This window comes from Sus scrofa, chromosome 7, assembly GCF_000003025.6.
Source record: "Sus scrofa isolate TJ Tabasco breed Duroc chromosome 7, Sscrofa11.1, whole genome shotgun sequence".
NCBI classification, from domain to species: Eukaryota; Metazoa; Chordata; class Mammalia; order Artiodactyla; family Suidae; genus Sus; species Sus scrofa.
The window spans coordinates 76542605-76567515 of NC_010449.5; the positions used below are offsets into that span (position 1 = coordinate 76542605).

The window sequence follows — 24911 nt, forward strand, 5'->3', positions numbered from 1 at the left end:
CTCTGAGTTTCACTGTCCTCATATGTGAATTTAAAAAGGTGAGCGAGGTGGTCTTTAAGGACTTTTTGAGCTGATAGTTTTTGATGTGATTCTCTAGATTTAATCTTTCCAAAAATTCCGTGCAAATGTCCCCCCACCCCATAACCCCACCCACCCTCAGGGTATCTGATCCTCCTCCCCATTTCTAAACAAAACAAATAAGCAGAGAAAAGTAGGTCTGTACTTTTCTCTGTTACCTAGGGATACAGTTTTCCAATCCTACCATCTGCCTTAACATTTGATCTTTTTAGAAGTCTGAAGTCAGAATTTGGGAACCAAATCCTCAGGGAGAAGTGTTCTTTCTTTGGACCTTCCAGATAATTCAAAAACCAAACCAAAGAAACCAACCCCTTTGGTTTAAAACTATAGTACTTACTAGGTTTTACTCTCACTTGAGTCCTGGCACCGAAGGTAAATTTCCTATCTCTGTCCTTCCCACAGGAGCTGACGCCTTTACGTAAACTCCAGGCTCTTGCTTACCCACAGGAAAGGTGGTTTGATCTTTAGAGTCTTTTCTCAATGGATAAGAGAATTCATCACCTAGCCAAGGGTTCCAGCTCTCTGATTGCTAGATATTAGGTACTGAGGGGGTCTTCTAATGATAACGCTACACTGAAATGGATACTTACTCAGGCTTACAGTTAACAGAGTCCCCTGCCCAAAGGTCAGTTTCTCAGTGTTCTTCACACAGTGCCTGGGCCCTTTACCAAAAGTCCCTCTTACTGCTGGGCTGTGACTTCCTCGTCTCAGCCCATCTCTAGTGTGATTAGGGGCACAAGAGGGTGCCAGCTTCCTGAGCAAGGTCATTGAGAGTTGTCCCTGTCTTACTAAGGCAGTCCAGGATCAGGCTTTGAGGAGAGCTGGACCGACCATGTCCGGGTGGGTCTAAAGTTCTCTGGGTTCCTGGGCAGCTGAGCCCCCGGTACCCTGAACACCTCTCAGGCCATTTCTTATGGCCCACCCTGTTGTGCAGATCTTTAAGAAATATAACTGCCTGGTGGTTCACCGCTGGTTCTGACCCACAGCAGGGAAGGAGACCCCCTTGGACATCAAGTATGTGAAGGGTGCTGGTCCCCCTCGTCATTATTGTAAGGACAAAAAGTACCACTTCTTCCTTTGTTGACTGCTGGAAGCCTAATTTCAGAAATGTACGATTCTTGAAAAGCTTTTCCCCCATAGACTTCATAGATCAGCTTAAGAAAACTTATAGCTGGGAAGAGAAACCTGCCCTACAAAATAAAGAATTACATGTCAAAGCCAATCGTAAAATAACATTTTCGGTTACCCTGTGTTTTAGATTTTCCATGCTGTTTGTACATTTCTTTCCCTGAAGCTAAGCTCCTCGCTCAGGGCCACAGTTCGCCCTGTCTGGGCCTCAAAGGTAAAGATGTTGCCCTTGCTCATCCATTGACAAACCCCTTCTCCCTCAGGGCAATGGTACCCATCTCCTCAGAAACTGGCCCAGATGATCCCTGGGAAAAACGGTGGGCGCTTAATAAATATTTGTTAACTTGAATTGTATTATACATTAATCTTTTGTTCCTACTCCTCCAAGAGCACTTGAATATCTCTCTGACAATTTTCAGATGAGGAAAAAATTAAATCTGCCAGTTATTACTTACTGAGTTTCAAGATTCCTCTAGTTTTGGCTCCAAATGTCAGTTTCCTATTAACCCCCTTCCCACAGGAGTGAACACCTTTACAAAAACCAGAAGCATCAGCGCAGATGAAAGGGATGTGGCGCCAACCTTGTTCTTCCTCTTTAGACGGAGACAGCCCTCTGCCCTCCTTCTCTGTGTCAGGGCAGAGATGGGAAGGGGCAGAACAGATTTCAGGGATGAAGATGATAAATAAGATATCAAAATGTTATCACACTATGCAGAGGCTTCTTCTTTTGGGGGAGCCAAATTGATGTTTTAATCCAAAGGCTGTTTCCACACAGGGAATGATATCTAATCACTCGTGATGGAACATGATGGAGGATAATGTGAGAAAAAGAACACACACACACACACACACACACACACACACACACACACGTGTGTGTGTATGAATGACTGGGTCACTTTGCTGTACAGCAGAAATTGACACAACATTGTAAATCAGCTATAATAAAAAATAAAAATCTTAAAAAAAAAAACCCCACAAAGGCTATTTCCAGCACTTTCTCTCTCCCAGATGCAGCAATAAGTGGATTCCAAGTTGGCATCTGGGCATGACCCTTCAGGCTCTGATGAGTCACACCTATTGAATCAAGAAATGATGCTACTCTCGTGAAGAAGCATGCTCTGATGTTTCCCTTTGCTGGACAATGAGGAGTTCAAGCAACATACATAGGGGAATATAAACCCATAACCCCCTCAGGTCACATCTGCAGCTTCATACATTAGTATTCTAGAATGCAAGACTTGGGGAGGGGGGAAACACTTAGCAGCTGCTGGCACTGAGTTTAAAGATGAAGAAGCCAAATCCCTGAGGGGTGGATTTGCTCAAGGCCATGTCAACAGGTAGAGGTCAAACTGGGGCTAGAACTCAGAACACCTGAGTCCCAGTCCTGCCTTTTTCCTCCCTGTGACTCAGGGGAAGAGGAATCTTTCCTGAGTAGCCGCCATCCCTAGTGGCCCTACTGGCCAGCCCAGATCTGATGATCTCTGTCAAACAGTGGGTAAGCCACACAAGGGAGATGTTGGATTTTGGCCCAGGGTTTATGATTTTAAAGAGATGCACAGCATCTTAAGTCATTTAAAAAATAAGTTTATTCTTAGGCTGCAGGCGACAGCAATTGATAGTGGGGGAAATGGCCCATGAGATCTCAGGGAAGTCAAGGGGAAGATAGAGATTTAGAAATCTGCCCTTTACCAAAAGGATAATCCAACAGAGAGCTGGCTCTGACGAGTCTTTCTCTGCAGGACTCACTACAGGGCTGACAAGTAAAGCTGGGGTGGCAACACAAAGCAGTGTGCTGTTACCTCCTGGGTCTGCTCCTGTGGTGGATGTTGCAGATACACATATCACTCTTTTCCTCTGGCCTCACAATCCTTTTTGTTTTCTTTTTTTCTATTTAGGGCCGCACCTGCAGCATGTGTAAGTTCCCAGGCTAGGGGTCTAAGTGGAGCTGTGGCTGCTGGCCTACACCATAACCACAGCAATGCCGAATCCAAGCTGCATCTGTGACCTACATACTTGCAGCAACACCAGATCCTTAATCCATTGAGTGAGGCCAGGGATAAAACCACATCCTCATGGCTACTAGTCAGATTCTTAACCTGCTGAGCCACAACAGGAACTCCTCACAATCCTTTTTTTAAAAAAATTGAAGTATAGCTGATTTACAGTACTGTATTAGTTTCAGGTATACAGCAAAGTGATTCAGTTATATATACATAAAATATATGTATGAATATAATACATATATGAATATATGGTAATTTAGTTATATATGTAAGTGGGAGATATATATATATATATATATATATATATATATATATATATATATGTAATTCTTTTCCATTATGGGTTATTACAAGATATTGAATCTAGTTCTCTGTGCTATACAGTAAATTCTTGTTATCTATTTTATGTATAGTTTACAATCCTTCTTAAAAGTGTGCTCCAGATAGCTACTAGAAATTGCTAATCCTTGGTAATTTAGATATAACCTGTTTGTCTTCTGTGGCTGGGGAATAATTGGAAAGAAAAGCCCACAGGTGGCTGGAGAAATCTGGTTGGGAAGGGTCAGGCCAGGCCCACACAACCCCATCACAAAAGTTGTCACTAACCTGGTTGGACCAAGAGTTTTTTCCCATAGGCTGCTCCAGAGGTGGCAACAGTAACATCAGGGAGCTCTGTTCTTCCTCTCAGCTTTCCTTCAAACACCAGCCTTGGGCAACAAACCACAGTAGCATTCTTCTGGCTCTCTCGCTTTTGCCCAAAGAGCCTTTGGCAAGATCCTTCCTTTAAACAGAGGTCCTGGGGGTGGAAGATGTGTGCTGAATCTGGCATGATTCCTCTTGTCCATCAGCCCAGGTCTGCCCCTGGGGTTCTGGAATAGAATTTGGCACAGGAAGAAAGTGATGCAGAAACCCTTTCTCTAGGCCACTCACTCCCATTACCCCACATTCAGCTGTTTCTAAGCCTTTTCTTTTAATCATATTTCTATTCTTTCCTAAAAAAGAGATATGTTTGTCCACATCCATCCAAAGACATCTCCCTGTGTCCTTTACTGTTGCATCAGGCTTTCGGTTGACAGGGACATGCCCATCGCCCTGGCAGGCTGCTTTCTCGTGTCCTTGAAGACAGAGCTTTGAGTGCACTGAGTGAGGATGGGCCCTTGGGGCCATCAGAGAAGCAGCTGCCAGTGTCAGGGTTGGGAGGAGATCGGGGAACAGAAGCAGCAACTTTGACTTAAGTTGTGAACAAACAATATTTTCCTCCTCTGACCTATTTTCTGCCAACCTCCAGTCTGACCTATTTAGGGAGATGGGCTGATAAGAGCAGCAGAGGGCGCTGTGAGGTCAAAAACAAAGCTGCCCACCTCAAAGGAAACTTGGAGAAGAGTCCCTTTCTTTGAGTGATGCTAGTGATCAATATCCAAGCCGTGGGACAAGAGGGGCTTCTTTACCATATCTCTAGGACCCCGAGGGCCTCTGTTGAGTGGGGCCCTCAACACTTGGGGAACTCACTGCCTTGGGGGAACTGCCCAGATGCAGATGTCACTAGATCTAAGGGAGATGGGGTAGGGAAGTTCCAGGGCAATACATCTGTAATAAGTCATTAAATCTTGAGATCGCTCTTCCCCCGACCTTTAGGGGTCACTCTCTTGTACACTGCAGTCTGCCATCAACAAGTCTGTTGCAACTTTGGGAAGACATGGGACAGTGGGCTGTGCTCCCAACATTCCCAGGGGTTTGGGATGAGCCCAGCTGGCTCAGGTCTCGGGGCTGACATGCTCTTTGACATGCTTGCAGCAGTGACAGCAAATCAAAGATGAGAGTCACTTTTTTTTTTTTTTTTTGGTATAACATGTCTTTTGCCAGATTTCACAACTTTACTTTTTAGATTTATTCAGCATCTTAACTCTGAACTTCTTTGATGAGGATCAAGTTCTCAGGAACTTGAGTTATCAGTCTATTTAATAAAAATGACAAAAGCAGCAGCAGTATCTAACATTCCTAGATCACCTGCTGGGTGAAATGCATGTGTTTTTTCATTTAATTTTCCAACAGTTCTGTGAAAAAGTGATTATTATTATCACCTCCATTTTATAGATGGAGAAATTGAGGCTTGGAGGAATTAGGTCACATAGCAAGTAGATACTGGAGCTAATAGGAACCCAGGCGGTCTGGCTCCAGAACCCCACTCCTTGAACTCGATAATGCACTGCTGTTCTGAGAAGTGCCCTTCTGGAAGGGATGCCTTTCAAGGAACATTGGAAGGACACCATGGTGGGAGAATCACGACTATGCCACCCCAAGGAAGTCTTGGTGTGTGAACCTTCCCTGGGAAGCATTAGGGAGAGGGCCTGTCCCTCTGTGTGTAGGTCTCTGCACCTCTCTACTGTTCTCGGGCGTGGGCTGATGTAGCTGAGGTTGGGTTGTCAGAAGAGGGGTAGTAGTTTAATTTGAAAACAATTATTGCCTTGATCAGGAAGGGAACACTCATCTGTCATAAATAGCATTCCTAGTAACACCTTTGGAATGTGGACAGACACTCAGAGACTGAGTAGGGACTGTGAGAACCCATGAAAGACCTAGAAGCTCCGTGGGGGCCTTTCTCCAACAGAGGGGCTGGTGTTTTTGAGAGGGGATCCCTGCCTGCAGGGGGCAGTGCAGGCCTGGCAGCAGCTGCTCATAAGGAGCAGCACCTTGGCTGAAACTTCTTCCACATATGGGGGCCTGGGGATGATCACACTAGGGCTTCAGCCTTCCTGGGGTGTACTTGTGATAACTGTCATGACTAGGGTTGCCAAATAAAATGCAAAACACCCAGTGAACTTGGAATTTCAGATGAACAATGAATAGCTTTTTAGAATAAATATGTTCCAAATATGGCACGTCCCAATCACTAGTAAAAATTTTTTTGTTATTCCTTTGAAATGCAAACTTAACTGGGTGTTCTGTATTTTTATTTGCTGAATCTGGCAATCTTACTATTTATAATAGCCAAGACATGGAAGCAATCTAAATGTCCATGACAGATGAATGCATAAAGAGGTGGTACACACACACACACACACACACACACACACACACACACACACACACATATACACACAGAGGAATATTACTCAGCCATAAAAAAGAATGAAATAATGCCATTTTCAGTAACATGGATGGACCTAGATTAGAGATTATCATATTACATGAAGTAAGTCAGAAGGATAAAGACAAACACCATATGATATTGCTTATACATAGAATCTCAAAAATTGACAAAAATGGACTTATTTAGGAAAGAGAAACAGACTCACAGACATAGAAAACAAACTTCTGGTTACCAAAGGGGAAAGGGGGTGGGGGAAGGATAAATTAGGAATTTGGGATTAGCAGATGCAAATTACTACATATAAAATAGATAAACAATGAAGTCTTACAGTATAGCACAGGGAACTAAATCCAATATACTATAATAAACTGTAATGGAAAGGAATATGAAAAGGTAACTGGATCACTGTGCTGAACACCAGAAACTATACAACATTGTAAACCAACTATAACTCAAAAAAAAAAAAAAATCCCGAAAACTTGCAATCATATTTATGTCAATGGTAAGGTTTTAAAAATTGTTTTAATTTTTAATTGTTTTATTGTAGTTGATTTATAATGTTCTGTCAATTTCTGCTATACAGCAAAATGACCCAGTTATACATATATATAGACTCTTTTTCTCATATTAGCTTCCATCATGTTCCATCACAAGTGACTGGACACAGCAGGACCAATGGTGAGTTGTTAAGTGGAGAAAGTTGTATTCCCTTGTTCACAAATATTTACTGTTGGTCAATCATGTGGCAGACACAGTCCCAGGGGCTGGGACAGAGGAGTGAAAAGATAAACAAGGCCCTGCCTTCACAGAGCTTACATGATGGCATAGGTGTGTACATGGGCCAGAAGGGAAAGGTAAATAAATAATAAATGCATATAAACTCTTTAATTTCAAATAGTGATGTGAGAGAAAATAAGACAGAGGTGTAACTGAGGGTGACTCTGGGTACCCAGGTAAGTGATGAATTTCCTCTCCAGGGAAAGCTTCTTTGAGCTGAGCTTTGTGAAAAACTGGAACCAGGGGTTCAGGCAGCTAGAAGAGGGAGGCAGGTAGAGAAGGAAGGCCATGGCGGCTGAAGGGGAGGGAGAGGCAGGGAAGGACGTGTAGGGAGGCTGGCAGGAGGCAGCAGCCCACCATGTGCAGTGGATTACAGGCCCAGGAAGTGCGGTCCATCTGGCATCATCAGATTTACACCCAATAAAGACCTGGAGAAGAGACTGTCTAGGGGCAAGAGCAGAAGCAAGGGGACTGGTTAGGGGGTTATTGCTGTGGTCCTGACAAGAGATGGTGGTGTTGGCGGGAGGGGGTGGGAGTGGGGGTGGAGAGAAGTGGACAGACTGGGGCTACACCTTGTGGTGGAATGGACAGGACTCCCTGATGAACCAGAGCAGTGGGGGGACCAGGGAAGCAGAGAAACTTCCCTCTTGGGGGAGCAAGTCAGTCTCCTGTTTTTTAGGGTAGTGCCTCCCAGCTGTTGCTATGTCCTGGCTTCTACATAAAACAATATTTGTATGATACATGGCTAGGAGTGGCTGGCCTTAGGGGAGTTCCAGCCACCCCCAGCTCCAGTGGCTACTCTGAGCACACTGTCTCAGCAAGCCTGTGACCCGCTCCCGGCAGTTCACCCCCTGGGAAGCTCTGCTTCTGGGGGAGAGTTTTCCAGCTGGAGCCAAGTGTGTCCTGCGGAGGGCCCACGGAGAAATGGAAATCACGCTGTGGGTAGTGCAGTGGGGCTCTCAGGATCACAGACTCCCTCCAGCATCAGAAATAGAAGAGTTCGATATTTTGTAATAACTGTAAATGGAGCATGACGTTGAAAAACTGTATAAAAAATACAATTTAAAAATAAACATAACAACAACAGCAAAAGAAATAGAAGAGTTCTAGGATTCAGGGCTGATTTTAGAAATGACCTTGTCTAACCCTCTTTCCTCTCTCTTTCGATGAAAAAGTAAGGCCAGGTGAAGGTCCTCATTCATTTATTCTGCGTACTGAGTACTACACTGTGCCAGTGCTGTGTGACAGTGCTACTCAAAACTCAATTCTGGATGGGTCCCCAGTCTCTGACCATAGATGTGGAAGTGGAGGATAAGCCACTTTTAAAGCAATTTCATATCGAAGTGTGTGATTGCTGGGCTCGCAGTATCTTTTTCTTTTCTTTTTTTTTTTTTTTTTTTTTTTAAAGTGGTCCATTTTCATTGTGTTTTACAAAAGGATCAGTTCAAGGATTGGATCAAAGTAACAATAACAATGACGTTTCCGGGGTTAGAAGCACGTGCCTCAAAGAGTTACAGATAATTCAGACACGTGACCTTCAGGTCTCCTGTCCCCCCTCACTTCCCTCCCATCTCCTCCCCCTCAGAAGCCCTGAGATGGTCTCAGAGATTTAAGGAAACTGATTTTATTCTATATCCTCCACCTGAAAGGAAAAGAAAATGATTCTTGTGGGCTTTGGCCTTTTGTTTTTCTGTAAGTACATTTGTTCTCACGTCCCACTTGTTCTACCGCCCTGATTCCCTTTTTCTGACTTTCTTAAGGCTTGGTTTCTTTTTCATTCACTTGGCTTTGCAGTGATTTTCTGCCTTTATTTTTCATCTGTGTGTCCCTCCCCTGCCTCTGCCCATTGAGTTCCCTCAGGGTGGGCTTGTGCTGGACCCCGTGCCTGTGGAGTGCAGGACTTATACCTTCCTTATTTCCTGTTTCCTTATTTCTTCTCTTCACAGACAAGGGTGTGCTGTGTAACAAAGTGACCCAGACTTCCCTGGAAGAGGTGGTGGTGAGTGGCAGTAAGGTGACACTGCCCTGCACTTTTGAAACCTCACACTCAGATCCAGACCTCTACTGGTACCGAATACGTCCAGATCGTACCTTCCAGCTTGTCTTGTACAGGGATAATACTAGGTCCTACGATGCTGATTTTGCTCGGGGTAGATTTTCTGTGCAGCACAGTCTGGCCCACAAAACCTTTCACTTGGTGATCTCCTCAGTGACAACTAAAGACACTGCCACTTACTACTGTGCCTTGGACTCCCACGGTGATGCAGGTGCCCAGGAAGTCTGCATACAAACCCCCCAGCACAGCATGGTGGAGCTGCCTCCCAGGGCAGCTCATGTCCCTGGACATGGCATCCTTCTTCTCCATTATGTTGTGGTCCAGCCTAGCCTTAGAGGGGCCCTGATGTGCCTGCTGAATAAGAAAATACCTGGTCACATCCAGGGGAGCCCTTGGCTTCTGATGGAGCAGACATCTCCTCACATCTGACTGGGAGGGGATGGCCCTTGCTGCCCGAGTGCCCATGGTAGCGAAGGGAGAGTGCATGTCTGAGGGACCCCAGTGCCCAAGGTGTGTCTGATACAGAGCAGGGCTTGACAAGGATGGGGCAGATGAAGGGCCAATCTAAGGAGAGCTCAGCAGAAGTGTCTTTAATTTAGCCTCAATCATTTATCCTTTGTCGTGAATTGGTCTGTTTTCCTTTTAAGATTCAAACTGGACACAAAGTTACTTACTTAACAAAATTACCCCAATTTACCTTTTGTCTATGTCTTCTTGTGCAGCCTCTTTATTTCTCCTGGATGCTCCTTGGCACCTCCATTTCGCTTATTTTATTTGGAGAATATTTCTTTTCTTTTTTCTTTTTTTACATTCATATTACTTTTACTTTCTTTAAAACATTTTTCATTATAGTTTATTTACAAGGTTCTTTCAATTTCTGCTGTACAGCAAAGTGACCTGGTTTTATATACATATATATTCTTTTTCTCACATTATCCTTCATCATGTTCAAGAACATTTGCCTTTGACTGAAGAACATTGAGATATTGCCAGAAAGTTGTCTGTGAATCCCAGAATCTCAGCTTCAAAGTCCCTGAGTTTGGAACTTTGTAGCATCTCCAGGGGGAGAGAATCCCCTCCAGGAAAAACCAACCATGTGATGTCCAAGTAGATAGACTCTCAGCCCTGGGGCTCCATCCCTCCTTCCTCTACATCTACTGATGTCTCTGCCTCAAAACAAGGATTAGAGTTATTAGATACAACCTGAGAAATAGTAGAAAACTTGGAAATTACTTTATAGGAAAAACAGTGAAGCCCAGAGAAGTGAGGGACATTCTCAAGGTCACTGAGCTGGTTAATGATAGAGCCAGGGGTGGGGCTGCACTTTCTAGGCGCCCTCTTGTAGCTGTGCCCAAGGAGGCTGTGTCAGTAGATGGTTTGGGCAGCAGTTGATCTGGGCTTCAAAACAGGTGGGTGAAGAGCAGTCAATATAGAGAGGAATGGCAAGGACATGGATGAAGGAGCCAAAGACTCAGGCAGATGACTCAGCCTTTTGGGGCTTCTGCCCTGCCACCTACCAAGTGTGTGTAATAATTTCCTGGAGACTCCCTTGGGGTCACTGTGGGGCTTAAATGAGATGCTACATGTGAAACTCTGGACAACTATAATCCAGAGTAGGATGGTCTCCACACCTCAAGGCAGCCACAATCCTTTCTGGCTCCTGCTTTCAACCTTTCCTGGGGTTTTTTTTGGTGGAGGAAATTCACATCCTGTGAAATGCTACGATGCCTTTTGCTGATGATCAGTGTGTGCCAGGGTATGGCTCATTCATATGCCAGGTGCAGGACAATGCTGAAGTTCAGCCAGGCTGTACTTCAACCCTTCTTCCTTGACTGGCGATGTGCTGTGCTCTTCTAGAAGGAACTTGGGGCTGGCTTTTGTGATAACTTGGTTCTGCTCCTAGCAACATCCCTGCCTCACTGAATGACTTTGTTCAAAGTATATACCCTTTCTGGGGCATATTTTTTTCCATCTGAAAAGTGAGTATGTGGTCTTTTTGTTCTTAGCAACTTCTGGGAAACATTCTAAGGTGGCCCCAGGTAATAGATGTGAATATATTTTGGAAACAGGCATTCTTGATGCACAGGAAGTGAAGTTGTGTTGACTCTTTAAATGATTTTCCCTGGTTGGACCTGGTTTATCCATCTAGATTGTTTACTCATTGATTCAGAGTGCGGCTGACTGCCTCCTTTCTTAGGTTGGGATGTGAGGACGTGACGTGGGCGTCTGCAGATGGCAAAGGCGGGGGAGTTGTGGATGGGCATTGCTCTTTCACTTGTAACCTCCTGGGCCCCCTCTTGACACCCCACATAGGTGCTGAGGAAACCACAGGACTGGGTTGCTGGGGTTCTGCTACCTGGGAAAAAGCTGACCTTGCAGAGGTGGGAGGGGCAGAGTTCAGTGGCCACACGGGGAGCAGTACTGTTGTTGCTTTTGCAGCTGCAGCAACAGCAGGAAACCCGGTGCTGGGTCCCCGAAGCAGGAGCCTGCAGGCTGAGGGCTCAGGAAGCTGCGGTGTGACCTATGAGCTCGGTCTGTTTTTTGTTTGCCTACCAATGAATTCACAGCTTGCACTTTCCCCCTTCGGTGGTCTGAAATGAGTAAAGACAGAAGCAAGGCACCCACAATGCACTTTAATCAATGCAACAGAGACAGAGAAGAATGGCAGAAAACTATCAACACCCAAGATCCAAAACCCTCAAATGCCCTGTGCACAGATGGGCAGGCAAGGGGTGGTAAAGACACTTTTTATGGGGGAAATCACAGGGTCTCATTTCTGTCCCTTCCTCCAAAAATACTTGCACAGTCAGTTGCTTTAAAGCAATTCCCATGTATTACTCATTTTTGCACCCTCAGCATGGTGCCTAAAACCTGGAGTAATCCCTGTTTGTTAAATCAATTAATAGAGAGAAGCACATTTCCTCTGCATCTTACCCTGATCTCTGCTAAGAGCTCTGAGAGTATTTAAATGAGATTTTAGAAAGCTCATGCCTGCACAGAGTATTAGGGAAGTCAAATGTAGTTCTGTCTGTGAAGTACTAGGAAAAGCAGAAGATACCTTTGTGGAAGAAAACATTAGTTTGGGGCAAATCTTGTGCTGGGTTAGCAGAGCCTTTTATGTTTAGGTGAAAGGACATCTGCCCTTCTTTCTCCAGGATCTATTTCCCTCTTGGAGAATGGAGCTGGGAATGCAATAGCTTCTATTTCTGGAGGCAAAGATGTCAAAGGAACAAAACACCATTTTCAAAGTATATCAGCCTTAGGAAGGAAAAAAAAATGAATCCTATATACCTTCATATCTCTATATCCCTTTATAAAGCAGCACATAAAGCATTTGGGACCATAGGCCCTCATTGCCCAGAACTTCTGTCTTTCCACCAGGCTGAAGGATAAGCTGGGTTTGCTGCCTTTAAAGGAAAACAGGTTTGGGTAGCAGCCATTTAAACAAGGCTGGGATGGTTCAACTTGAATCACCAAGACGTTGAAAGCCTAAGAGGAAACAGCTCTGTACGCTTTTGGTTTCTTTCAGGGAGTGTAGGCTTCTCATGCCAGTCAGCCTGCAAATGAAGGAAAATGGTCAGAGCTGTTATAGCATCACAGACCATCAGTGTTGGAAGGAATCCTAGCAGTCCTGTAGTCTGGGTATGGCCAGTGCTTGCTGTGGCTGTACCAGTGCAGACATCACTAATCTATCCCAGCACACTTCCCCTTCTAGGCATGGTGATACTTCAGCTAATCACTATCAGTTTATCAATGTTGATGCAAATCATAAAACCCATCTGCTCTTCTTTAGTCTTTGTTTTACAGATGTGATAGCCCAGACCCAGAGAGGTAAAGCAACCTGGCTAAGGTAACACAGTGAGTTAGTGACAAAGTCAGGAATAAAACTTAGCTCTTCTGATTCCTAGGGTAGTGCTCTTTTTATGCAAACATTCAGCCTGTGTCCTTGGGACTGGTGGAAAACATTCACCCACTGGGGAATGACTGGGGGTGCTTGTAGGTTAGGTTGGATCAACCTATTCTTAGATCAGGGGCTAGACTGAGGGGTATTTGGAGGTATTGGAGAAGGAGCTTCATGGGCAAACCAAGGCCCTAGTTCAATTTCATGTCTAAGATGACAAAAAGAGAGAATGCAAGAAGCAGGCAAATAATTAACATTTCCACCTCTATTTCATGTGCATCCCAAGTGGCTAGTAGTGAGCTAGCTGCTCACTGAGAGTGGAAGTGTAGGTTCATCCCCAAGATAGGCTGGTCTGTACATCGAGTTCTATGATTAAGGATTGAGAGCTAGCATCCCCTTTGTCTGGGTAAAGACAGGTTCTGCTCCTCCTGAATATTCTTCAGGTGAAGCTTTACTGATGGCCTTTCAAAACGGGACCAAAGGCCCATGGTCCTTGGCCAAATAAACAAATTAATGAAACAAGAAAATGATTTCTCCTTATTTAGCTTCATTTTTTTTTTTAAAGCTCCTGGGTGGAAGTGGGCATTATTGGCTGGTATTACATTCTACTACACGAGTTTTGAGTCTGGCTTGAAATAAAATGCTAATAGGAGATGGGGTGTTATGCTGAGTATGTGAAAGGCCCACATATATTGCATCATAATGTATCTCAATGTGCTTTTCCTTTCCCAACACTTCTCATCATTCCTAAGCTCCTTTCTCCATGTGCAGCATGGTTTAGGTGGAGGTAGGAATAAGGAACAACTAGGTCTTACCTTAAAAGAAAAATAACTTGGCAGTCAAGAGAAAATTGACGGCAACGCTCTTGGCAAACAGCATTCGGAACCCAAGCACTGTGACAGACATCATATTCACCTTCCAGGCTTGAACTGTGGTGGAATGAGAGTGAACATGGTGGCTTCAGCAAGAGATTAAATTTCCTACCAGAAACTGGGCCCATAGCACCAACACCAGTCTTCCCTGGATCACCATCATTCTTCCTGGTCTGAAGTCCAACTTGGTGCCAGACAGCCTTCACAGACTTAATTAAGGCTGCTACTTACACCCAGGAGGCAAGCTTTGGAAAATCCCATTCTTGCAGCCAGGAAAACGCTGCAGGGAACCAACTGAGCTCAGATATGTCTTTTGTTTTCTTTCTTCCTTCCTCCCTCCCTCCCTCCTCTCTCTCTCTCTCTCTCTTTTTTTCTTTTTAGGGCTGTGCCCACGGCACATGGAAAATTCTCAGGCTGGGGTTTGAATTGGAGCCGTAGCTGCCAGCCTACACCACAGCCACAGCAATGTCAGATCTGAGCCGTGTCTGCAACTTACATCACAGCTCATGGCAACACTGGATCCTTAACCCACTGAGTGAGGCCAGGGATGGAACCCTCATCCTCATGGATCCTAGTTGGGTTCATTACCACTGAGCCATGATGGGAACTGCCAGCTTTTGTTTTCTTTAGAAATAGAATGATTTGGGGCCCACCTGCCCATTACAGAATTTGCTTTAACCTCAATTCTGAAGTTGGCCCTTTGGTTTCAACTAACCTTGGGGCTCATAGCAGATCTCCGAAGTTTGCTTAACATTTTCAGATTCCTTTGGTTTTGGAGTCTCTGGAATAAACAGCATTGGTTAGGGTTACAATGACAGCCGAGAGGCTCAAGGGATTTCAGGTTTTAAAACTAGAGATGACTTTAAGTCAGCTGAGAACCAGAGGAATGACTTGGTTAAAGTCTTACAACTATTTGCACAGCTAATAGGACTGTCATGTTCTGAGATTTTTTTCCTTATACCATGAGGTCAACATCCAGGTATGCCTCTAATTTGTAGGAAGAATGAGGATAATTAACCCCAAGGTAGGTTGGGCTGCCCTTTTTTCGCCTTCATACTAGATTAGGCCACACATGAATTTTCAGCCCAAGAGTCTTTAGTATGAAGGAGACAGTGGTTGGTGAAGAGGAGAGATGGGGATGAAGTAAGAGGTGCTTTATCTTAGATTCCAGTGCAGAGATGCAGAGAATTTAATTCCCAGTCAGTGATTGGTGATGGTTGAATCTAAGTCTTTTTTCCGGCATGACGCCATATGGACAGTGATCTGTCAAGAGTTGACATCTCCAACTTCTCTTTGCCCTGACTTTTCTTCCACACAATCCCAGCCCATTGAGGCCAGATATTACCTACCTGAAGAATTTTTCTTTGGTTCGAAGTCAGCAGAGTGCAAGGTTTTTTGGTCGTGTTGAACTGAACATGTGACTGCATCTGGATCTCCATACTGACCAAGCTTGACGGCACTGTACTTCCCAGTGGGAGAGACCACGATAGCAGGGTCATATTCTGTTATTTTCTTGGATGATTCCAGACTTATTTTTATATCTTTAGGGTAGAAATCCTTCACAAGACAAGCAACATTTGTTCCATTTTTCATGACAAAAACGGATGGTTTGGAATTAGGCTGACTTCCTGCAAACATAATCAGATGTGAAATGATTATCCACATGTGGGAGTTTTAAACAACTGTGTTTACCTCAAGTCCCCTGGGGCCAAACACTATAATCCAGACTTCTCTGCATCCTGTTAGTGACTAGAGCTTATGAGCACCTCCATGAAAGGATGGCCAAGGGAAGCAGAAATAAAAGGCAAGCAGTTGGATTTCTAGTTAGGAGCTGCTAAGAGATATGGCTGGGAGCAGAGAGAAAATAGAAAATACAAAGAATTTTCTGGGTATCTGAGTTTCAGTTATCTATGTTTTATTAATCAATCCTCTGGATAATAGAGGTTAGTCTGAATATCTGTCTGAACCTATTGGTTTATTTTTATTTTATTTTATTTTAATTATTTTTGGCTATGGCTGGGGCATGTGTACGTTCCCAGGCCAGGGATCAAACCCATGCCACAGCAGTGACCTAAGCCACTGCTGGATCACACTGCTGTGACAATGCTGGATCCTTAAGCCATTGAGCCACCAGGGGATACCCCAGCTGGACTGTTTTTTTTTTTTTTTTTTTTTTTTTTTTTTTGCTATTTCTTTGGGCCGCTCCCGCGGCATATGGAGGTTCCCAGGCCAGGGGTCCAGTTGGAGCTATAGCCACCGGCCTACGCCAGAGCCACAGCAACTCGGGATCCGAGCCGCGTCTGCAACCTACACCACAGCTCACGGCAACGCCGGATCATTAACCCACTGAGCAAGGGCAGGGATCGAACCCGCAACCTCATGGTTCCTAGTCAGATTCGTTAACCACTGTGCCACGACGGGAACTCCTGGACTGTTTTAAATGTTGAGCTCTTGAAGTGAGATCAGGGCAGAGTCTGAAAAGGGCTACATTAACTGGCTCCGACACTCTGAGGATGGTGGTGCTGGCATCACTTCAGGGTGTCATCCCCAGTTTTTGGCCTGGAAGGGATCTGCTGACATTAAGTGGTCCATTTCTTTGCCTTTAAGTGAATTCTTAGTGTTTTGTGAGGGACCACCCTACAGTCTATTTAGAGTCTTTAATCAGAGAATAACAACTATAATTTTCAGGAAGTCTTCACAAACGTAAAATCAGTTTAAGCCAATTTCTTCTTGTTTTATTCTAAGTGGAGCTGTGGAATGTTGGTCCCAAATATTTTGGGTCTCCTCCTGGCCTTCATGCCTCATCTTGGACAATTATCTATCTGCTACTCTGTATATGCATCTTTTTCTTTCCTTAAAACCAGAGGGGGTTAGGGGATTTTTTAAAGGACTCTCTTGGAATCTGGAAGGAGAAAACCTTCATTACGTTGTTTCCTGGCATAGCCAAAGCCACTGATAACAGACACCGATAACCCCAGCAGTAACGGCTTGGAAACCACATGCTTGGCTCAGTCACCTCCCTTCAGAATTGTGGCATTTCTTGCTCACTCCACTGACTTTGGTGAGATGGATTCTGAGTTGCTTTTCAAGGGAGCTATGAATTATAGAGAAAGGAAACCAGTCCATTAAAAGACAACTCTATCTCCTCTGATACTTAAGAGTATGACCCAATCCTAGGCTGATTTAGTTGAATAATCAAGGCTTGCTTGGGATTTAAAAATCTAAATGAACAGGCAGTTGCTAATGATAACTTTGGGCTGGAGAGACTCGGCTGGAATAATTTGAACAATGTAACATATCCAACAAGACAGAGGTCTGAAGAAGGTCATACATTCAGGATATGAGCTCTGAATCTGTGACAGCAATTCAGATAGAGCATAATGCATTGGTTTGATAAAATATTTTTCTCAGACTTTCTTTTTCAATTAATGCCTCATCTGTTCAAAATGATTGTTTGAAAGTACAGTGTTTAGTCCAATCTTTGCCACCATGGTGACCAAAGCAAAGGCTATCTGACTGAATTGAACCCTTAATAAAAAAAGAATATATTCAATAGAGTTGCCATATGTGACCTACTCTGTTTTATATTAGAACTAAACCAAAACCTGAAGTTAAATAAAATTTGTACTACATTATAGTCTAAAATTTAAAGATTGAACTGCTTATTTTCTGAGACTTTCCAGTCTTTCTTCTTGGTCCACAAATGTAATTACATTTCAGCATGTGTTGTGAAATGTTATTTGTTTGAACAATTGTTACTTTGTTTTCAGACTTCCTCTCTTTTTATGAATACACATATAATGCTAGAGTTATGCGCTGATAAACAATACAAAAAGAAGTGTATACCTTTTCTAAACAGTCTTCTCAATTTATAAATTTACAGATTATCTCTGTTCTAGATTCACAGAGAGCGTCTTACTGCTTCCCCAAGAATTACAACATCGATAACAAACATCACTCACAATTTCAAGGATCTCTGCCAATATGGGATTAAACTTGAACACTGAAATACAAGTTTCCTCGACCTAATTATTCTGACCAGGTTAACCACCTCTCCCCTTTACCTTCCGAATTGCAGCACATTTTTCAGGTGGCCATAAAGGACACACACTAGTCAGCTTCGCCAAAGGGATGTGCAAGGGATTAAGCAACTGCCTGGAGAATTTGGGCCTCTGCTCCTCCTGCACCTGATGCTCCAACTATTAATATAATTCTTCTAGATTTATTTTTGCTTTCTGGGCTGCTCTGGAGATTTCAGAAACAATTAAAAAAAAATAGTTAACAAAGCTCCTTCAGTTCCTCAGCCTAGTATCTCCACTGTGACCATCCCATATCTGAACTACTCTGTCTCCTAGTACTCTGTTCTCTTGTAACGTAGACTGGATGGCGGCCTAGTCCCAGGAGTCAGTTTATCCCTAGAAAGGTAGGAAAAATAACAACTCACGGGGCTCCACAAAGAGTTTGGTGCCAGCTCCAAAATACATCTGTCGGGTGTCCCAGGAGCACACTGTAATGCTGCCTTACAGGTAACCTGCCCAGGGCTCGCCCTGGGAGCCTGGGCTAGAACATCTGTGTCCTGCCTCCCCAGCCTGGGTCCCCGCCTGGAGACCCCATGGCTCAGAGAACTGCAAAGCTGCTCTTGATGAGATCAGAGGCCCAGAGTTTCAGTTCCCTTTGAAGCTAATGATAGTTTAACTGCTAGATAAGGATGTAAGCATATACTCTGCAGCCAAGAAGTACTGAGACAGGGGTCAGGGCTGAGACAGAGCAAGAGAAGAGGGTGACAGGTGACCATTAGCTTCCTTCCAGATGGAACACTGAACTCCCCATTTATGGGAGGGTGTTCCAAACAGAACATACAGCTTGGGAGTAAGGATAACTTGGGAGTAGGGATGGGGCACTGACTATTGGCATTTCTTGTAATAAATGTTAGGCGGAGGAGGGTTTAGACACAGGTCTCGTTCTCATATTCTGGTTCCTTTTTCTTGGGTCACAATACTGCTTTTTGATTAGAAGCTTAATTTCTCCCCCCTCACTCAGGCTGAGCCTCACAATAACAACAAATCTACTTTCTAATTCCCTGAGTCCAGGGAAAGGCTTTCTAAGGACCTGAGGGTTGAACAAGAAATTGGTAGCTGACAGGGGAGCCCGGTGTTACTGTATGTCATGGATACAGGTCTGAGAAGCTAGCACTTGCTTTGGAAGGCTTATTTTTATTTTATAATTTCTCTTAACTCTAGATCCAGATATAAGCCTCGGGAGGACAGAGTTGTCATGGGACTTAGAACTTGTTCACTGGGGGAAAGGAAGGTGGGGAGGAAATGGGATGGACAGGGAGTTTGGGGTTAGTAGATGCAAACTGTTATATTTAGAATGGATAAGCAATGGGGTCCTACTGTACAGCACAGGGAACTATGTTCAACCTCTTGGGTTAGAACATGATGAAAGATAGTATGAAAAAAAAAAGAATGTATGTATATGTGTGCCTGGGTCCTTTTGCTGTATGGCAGAGTTTTTTTTATTTTTTAAATGATTTTAATTTTTTCCATTATAGTTGGTTAACAGCTTTCTGTCAGTTTTCTACTGGCATAGCAGAATTTGAAGGAACATTGTAAATCAACTATACTTTAATTAAAAAAATTTTTAAATAAATAAATAAAAAATAAATTTAACCCCTCCCCCCAAAATACTTCCATATAGATTACTGTTTTATCACCAGAAATCAAGAGTCTAGGGCTAGAGCTAGGCCAAAGGAAAGGATGGTTGGATAGGGTCATTATTTGCTATCAAAACGTTAAGGATAGGGGGCTTGATTTGAAATTCTCAGTCTCTCTACCTGGGCTTCATAGCATCACATTACACTCGATCACTGAAGGAGAAGAAAAGCAGAGAAGCAATTGGGATATGACTGGAGAGCTCAGGTCAGCATCCTGACAGAGGGGCTAAGCATCAGTTTCAGTGCTTTCCTCATTCCCTATGACTCCCAAAGGCACAGCCTCAGAGATTTGATTCTAACACTGCAGATAACTCTGAATTTCAAGTGGAAATGATTTAAAGGCAAAATGAAACACAATACTTTTGGCTCAGATGCAATTTGCCCACCATCAATCAGACTGCAATCAGTTACAACATGATTCTGTTTCCCTCCCTTCTTTTTCATTGCTCTAGTCTCTCTCCCTTCAAAGATAAGAAACTCACCAAATCCCACTATTTCCCAGAAGCAAGAGGCAGGCAAGAACACCTATAAGTTTTTATTATCCTCTGAGAAGCAGAGACAGTGTTGACACAACCAGCCCCTTTCAGGACTGTCAGATAGCCTCCCCTGATTCATGTACCTTTTCCCACTTCTTCATTTCCTTGGAAACAAGCAAAATCAGAATCTAACTAATTGGTGTTGGCATTTTGGAAAGCTTCTGAAAAATGGTTGTTCTCTGGACTGGTCCCAGTGACTGGCTCTTGGCAGCTACCCAAACTGCCTGAATACAGCCCCTGGATTTCCAAACACAGGAACAGGTTGCCAACAGACACAGTCTCTAGGAGAGCACCATTACTGTGCTACTGTCTTAAAGGTGGGGGCTCTATTTCTACATTGGACATAGGCTCCTGAACTCTGTGCGGAGTCCTCAGATTCAGGGTTAACAAGGCAGATGATCGCGTAACTCTTCTCAGCAGACCCAGCCGAGGATGGGACCTTGGAAATCATTTAGTGTGAGCCATGCACCATGATTTAATGCAAATTCTCAGCAAAAAGATACAAGGGCAAATTGGATTTTGTCATCTGAGGGAGAGAAGGCTCTTCTAACTCCTTCTTTAGTACTATTTTTCTTCACTCTAACCCTCCCTCTTCCTACACTGTCATCATGACTCGTTCCTCATAAGCAGTGGAAAGACTCTCCTTATCTAGTACTTGCCTTTTCCCTGACCCCAGTCCCTGACCAGGGAGGGTGCCATAAACCTGGATAAGGACTTTATTTAAGCAACTGCAGAAGACATTAATACTGATCCTCTGTACAGAGTTTCCAAGCATACCCAGAATATTTTCTTAAGAGAAACCTAATGAATTTGTCCTCAAATTTTACCCTGGCTCTTGGCCACAACAAAACCAATGGATTTCCCATGTAGCACCTTCTAATTCCCCAAGAAGCTCCATTCATTCACAGCAATGACAGGGAATAGACACACTGAAGTAAGATGCATAACTTACTAGGTTCCACCCTGAGTTGAGTCCCATTTCCAAAGATGAAATGTGCCATCAGTGTATCACTTCAGACATCATGACAAAAAAACCTTACTGCCTCTTTGCCCGTCTGCTTGGAAGGGAATGGGTGGAGCAGAGCAAGTTAGCTGGAGACACAGAACTCTGCAAGGGTTTCTGAGGTCTAAGCATCAAATTTTGGCAGCTTCTTTGATGTGTGCTATCATTTGAGTGTTGACATTTAGGGGAGTCCCTAGGTTTTCTGCTGTTATTGCCTCAACCTGTCATCTCTTATGCCCAGATCTTGCTTCATTAACACATTTTCACAGAGAGAAAGGAATTACTTTGATTTTGCTGAGAATTGTCAAAATGGCTATTGTCAGCAGAAATGTAACTGTAAGATTCAAGTCAATTACAAAGGACTATGCCTCAGTTAGAGGTGGAAGGACATGATGGTTGGAGCAAGAGCCATTGATGCAGAAGACCTGGAGTCTATTAAAAGGATCCTATAATCATAGATGACTACCAGGTAGATAAGTAGTTTACTACTTAGAGCTTCCTAAACAAACATTACTGCAGTCAACTCCATGAGGTAATATTAGATCTATCTTACTGATGAAATCACTGGAGCTAAGCATGGTTAAGATAGTGGCTGGGCTGGGCTTCAGTCTCGGGTCTCCAGACCCCAGTTTCCCTCTACTGAACCAGAGTCATAGACGACAGGCCTGAAAGGAGCCTCAGCTATCCCTTCTCAAAGCCCCTGTGGTCACAAAAGGACTAAGTAACGGATGCATAGGAGAGTTTTTACTCCTTTTTCCTGTCTTTTTTCATTAAATCACAGAATTCCACTAGGTCCTAAGACATTCACACCACTGGACTGCCTTGCTTTTCCTGTTATTTTGTCCCTTATTATCTCGATGATAATCAGGATCATAGTGTGCTACAGCTAGAAGACATCTTGGAAATCATTGAACCAGCTAGCAGGAAACAAGTTCAGTGATGTTAAGTCACAGAGCTTGCCAGTCAAAGAGAAGCCTTAGAATTCTTGGCCTAACATGCTCGCCATTGCACCTCTCATTTATGACTACCTCACATTTACTAGATGTGCCATCGTACAGGTCAGGTCACAGCCTCCATCTGTAAACGGTGAATGCATGGGTATTAAGGAAGCTGGTCCTCTAAGGCTGCCTAGTCAGGTAGAGAGAAGGTCACAAAGACTCTCCAGGAAGGAGAGTGGACCAAGAAGACTACTGCAATACATACCCACCCCAGATTTTATCAGAAACTTCATCCCTGCTCCTCAGTCCATCCTGTGCTAAATTACCTGCTGGAGGGATTTTCAACAACCTGAAATGTGTTTCCCAAGCTGATGACTTGAGAAAATACTTAACAAAGATAACTGCCAAATGCAGTGGCCAAAAGAAGAAAAAAACCCGAGTCACTTACGTGGTTCAACGTTCAGATAGGTTCCTTGGCCGAATGTCAGTGGAAGATGCACAGCTGATAAACCTAGTGTAAAAACTGCCTTGCTTTTTCCTTACCACAACACTGGCCCCCCATACCAAGTCACGTGATAGCCATTGGAGGGAATTTTCTGTCTCATCTCCCTAACCTGTTTTCTCCTCAGTCTTGGGGGCTAATCTTCATGACAAAAGAAGGAGGTGATTCCTGTATCAGATAGAAAACTGGGGTTTCGCCATGTTATACTCTGAATGAGAGAGGCTGGAAAAGGGTTTCTTAGATCAGGGGCAAAGAAGGGTCTTAAGAGTGGTGATTCTTAACCCAGGTCTAGTGGGTTATATGCCCCACTCAGAACATTTTAGGGGAATTCCATTTGATATCGGGTCAGAGTTTTGCATCATTGACAAGCACTGTGCAGCAGCCAGACTTAGTATAAAATAGAATCAGAATCTTCAGAACATTTTAAGAACATATTCATGAATATCAAGTTCACTAACATATTCATGAATATCAAGTTCAATATCATGAATATATTTGTGAATATCATGAATATCAAGCCTTAGTGACATACACTTAGAAGTGACTGTCGAATTAGCCTCTGTCATATGTAAAGATCAATCTATGATTGAAGGTTGGAAGGTTACCTGAAAGGGTGTATGTATAAAGCATTCTGTAAACTAGGGAGCCTTGGTGTAATTATTAGAATTTTTTTTTCTTTTTTTTTAGGGTTAGGCTCCAAGGAAAAAGTTTTACTTGAAGCAGGAGGATGGCATTTCACTAAGCTCAGAGCTCCCTGGGGCAGAATTATAGGGAGAGGTGGCTGAGGGAGGAGAGAATCCTGTTTTTTTGGTGTTTGGGATGAAAGGGCCCACTTCTTAGAGCTGAGGGTGAAGGCAGGAACCCAAGTTTCTGTCCCCCTTGAGCTCTTCCCGAGGTCAGGTGTGACCTCCATTCCCCTCTCTAACCTTCCCCCTCAAATCCAAAGTCCTTGCAGTTGACTTACAAGCCACACTTGCCCCATTGCCCACCTGACCTCACTTGCAAGTTCTCTCCTGGTCCCTTGCTCTCCTCCAGCCCCTGAGACCTCCTTACTGTCCTTGACTCCCCTGGCAGCTCTTGTGTTCCCTCTGCCTGCAAGTGTCCTTCCTCCGGATACCTGCATGGCCCACCCTGTCACCCCCTCGGATCTCTGCTCAAATGTCACCTTTCCACTGAGGACTTCTGTGGCTCCTCTGTTAAAAATTGTACATAAGAGTTCCCATCGTGGCTCAGCAGTTAATGAACCCAACCAGTATCCACGAGGATGTAGGTTCGATCCCCAGGCTTGCCCAGTGGGTTAAGGATCCAGCGTTACCATGAGCTGTGGTGTAGGTCACAGACATGGCTGGGATCCCGAGTTGCTGTGGCTGTGGGGTAGGCCTGTAGCTACAACTCCAATTCAACCCTTGTCCTGGGAATTTCCATATGCTGCAGATGCAGCCCTAAAAAGACCGAAAAAAAAAAAAAATTCACACAGCCTTCTCTCCCTAGTACTCTTTATTCCCCTTCTTGGCTTTATTTTCCTTTAGAGGGCCTTGGTGCCACCTAAAATACTATATAGTTTATTTAATGAATTTATGGTCTGTCGTTTATACTATGCTGTAAGCTCCCATCAGGCATGGATTTCTGTCTGTTTTGTTCATGCTGATTCCCCAGCACCTAGATGAGTTCCTGCCATATAGTGTCAGTGACTTGTCACAGATTGCAAAATTGAGATTAGGCTTGGCTCTGTAGGTGTCTAGCTTGCTTACATTTCTATTTCCTTTTGCCTTACACCCCCGCTGACTTGTTCTCACATTCATTCATTCAACAAACATTTATTTAGTGCCTTCCATGTACTCATGGAAACAGGAAGGCACAACTCAGAGCCTTTACCCTCATGGAACAAGGGAGATAGCCGCTAAGTGTGTACTCAAAAGTTTCAGGGGGAGATGAGGGCTATACAAAATGAAGCAGGGTAAGGGGACTGCAGAAGACATGGGTGGTTGAGGAAGGCCTCGATAGATGTGACATTTGAGCAAAGACCTGGAGAAAGTGAGGGAGAAACTTGGTGAGTCCCTGGGAGAAAACTGTTCCAGGCAGAGGGAATGGCAGGTCGAGGCTCTGTGCTAAGAGATGCTCATCATGAGTGGAAGATCAACGGGAAAGCAATCTCTTTAGAAACACGTGGATGAGCCCAGGATTGTGGACTCCTGTTTCTTGGGGGAAAGAGTGATGCTCTGATCATCATCTGAACCTTTCTGAGTTTAGGGACCCTCAAGCCCCGGGGGTATAAGGAGGGATGGGCCTCACCTGAAGAATGCCTCT

General features: G+C 44.0%; 2 protein-coding genes across 5 annotated transcripts in view; both read right to left on the reverse strand.

Moving 5' to 3' along the window:
- LOC102158035 (uncharacterized) overlaps positions 1-24911 on the reverse strand; it is a 584796-nt gene that overhangs the window by 71390 nt on the left and 488495 nt on the right.
- On the reverse strand, positions 11750-23075 carry LOC102160313 (T-cell receptor delta chain C region). 4 transcript variants are annotated; one of them, XR_002345944.1, is made up of 5 exons: positions 22551-23056; positions 15259-15537; positions 14625-14690; positions 13853-13966; positions 11750-12693 (listed from the first exon to the last, which is right to left on the reverse strand). XR_002345944.1 is itself a non-coding variant. In XM_021099279.1 (5 exons), the coding sequence occupies exons 1-4, from the start codon at positions 21160-21162 to the stop codon at positions 13854-13856; spliced, it is 507 nt and encodes a 168-aa protein (XP_020954938.1). In that variant the 5' UTR covers positions 21163-21916; the 3' UTR covers positions 11750-12693; position 13853. The 4 variants fall into 4 exon arrangements, 3 of the variants coding, with proteins under 3 accessions (XP_020954938.1, XP_020954939.1, XP_020954940.1); XM_021099279.1 differs by lacking the exon at positions 22551-23056 and adding an exon at positions 21114-21916; XM_021099280.1 differs by lacking the exon at positions 22551-23056 and adding an exon at positions 18354-19248.

Bases quoted from the DNA above. Each gene is read 5' to 3' on its own strand.
- LOC102160313 (XM_021099279.1), bottom strand. From the start codon at position 21,162: ATGGCACATTTCATCTTTGGAAATGGGACTCAACTCAGGGTGGAACCT. The intron at 15,538-21,113 runs GTAAGTTATGCA...TTATGTTTGCAG, and splicing joins TCAACTCAGGGTGGAACCTA to GAAGTCAGCCTAATTCCAAA. The intron at 14,691-15,258 runs GTAGGTAATATC...TGTTTATTCCAG, and splicing joins ACCAAAGAAAAATTCTTCAG to AGACTCCAAAACCAAAGGAA.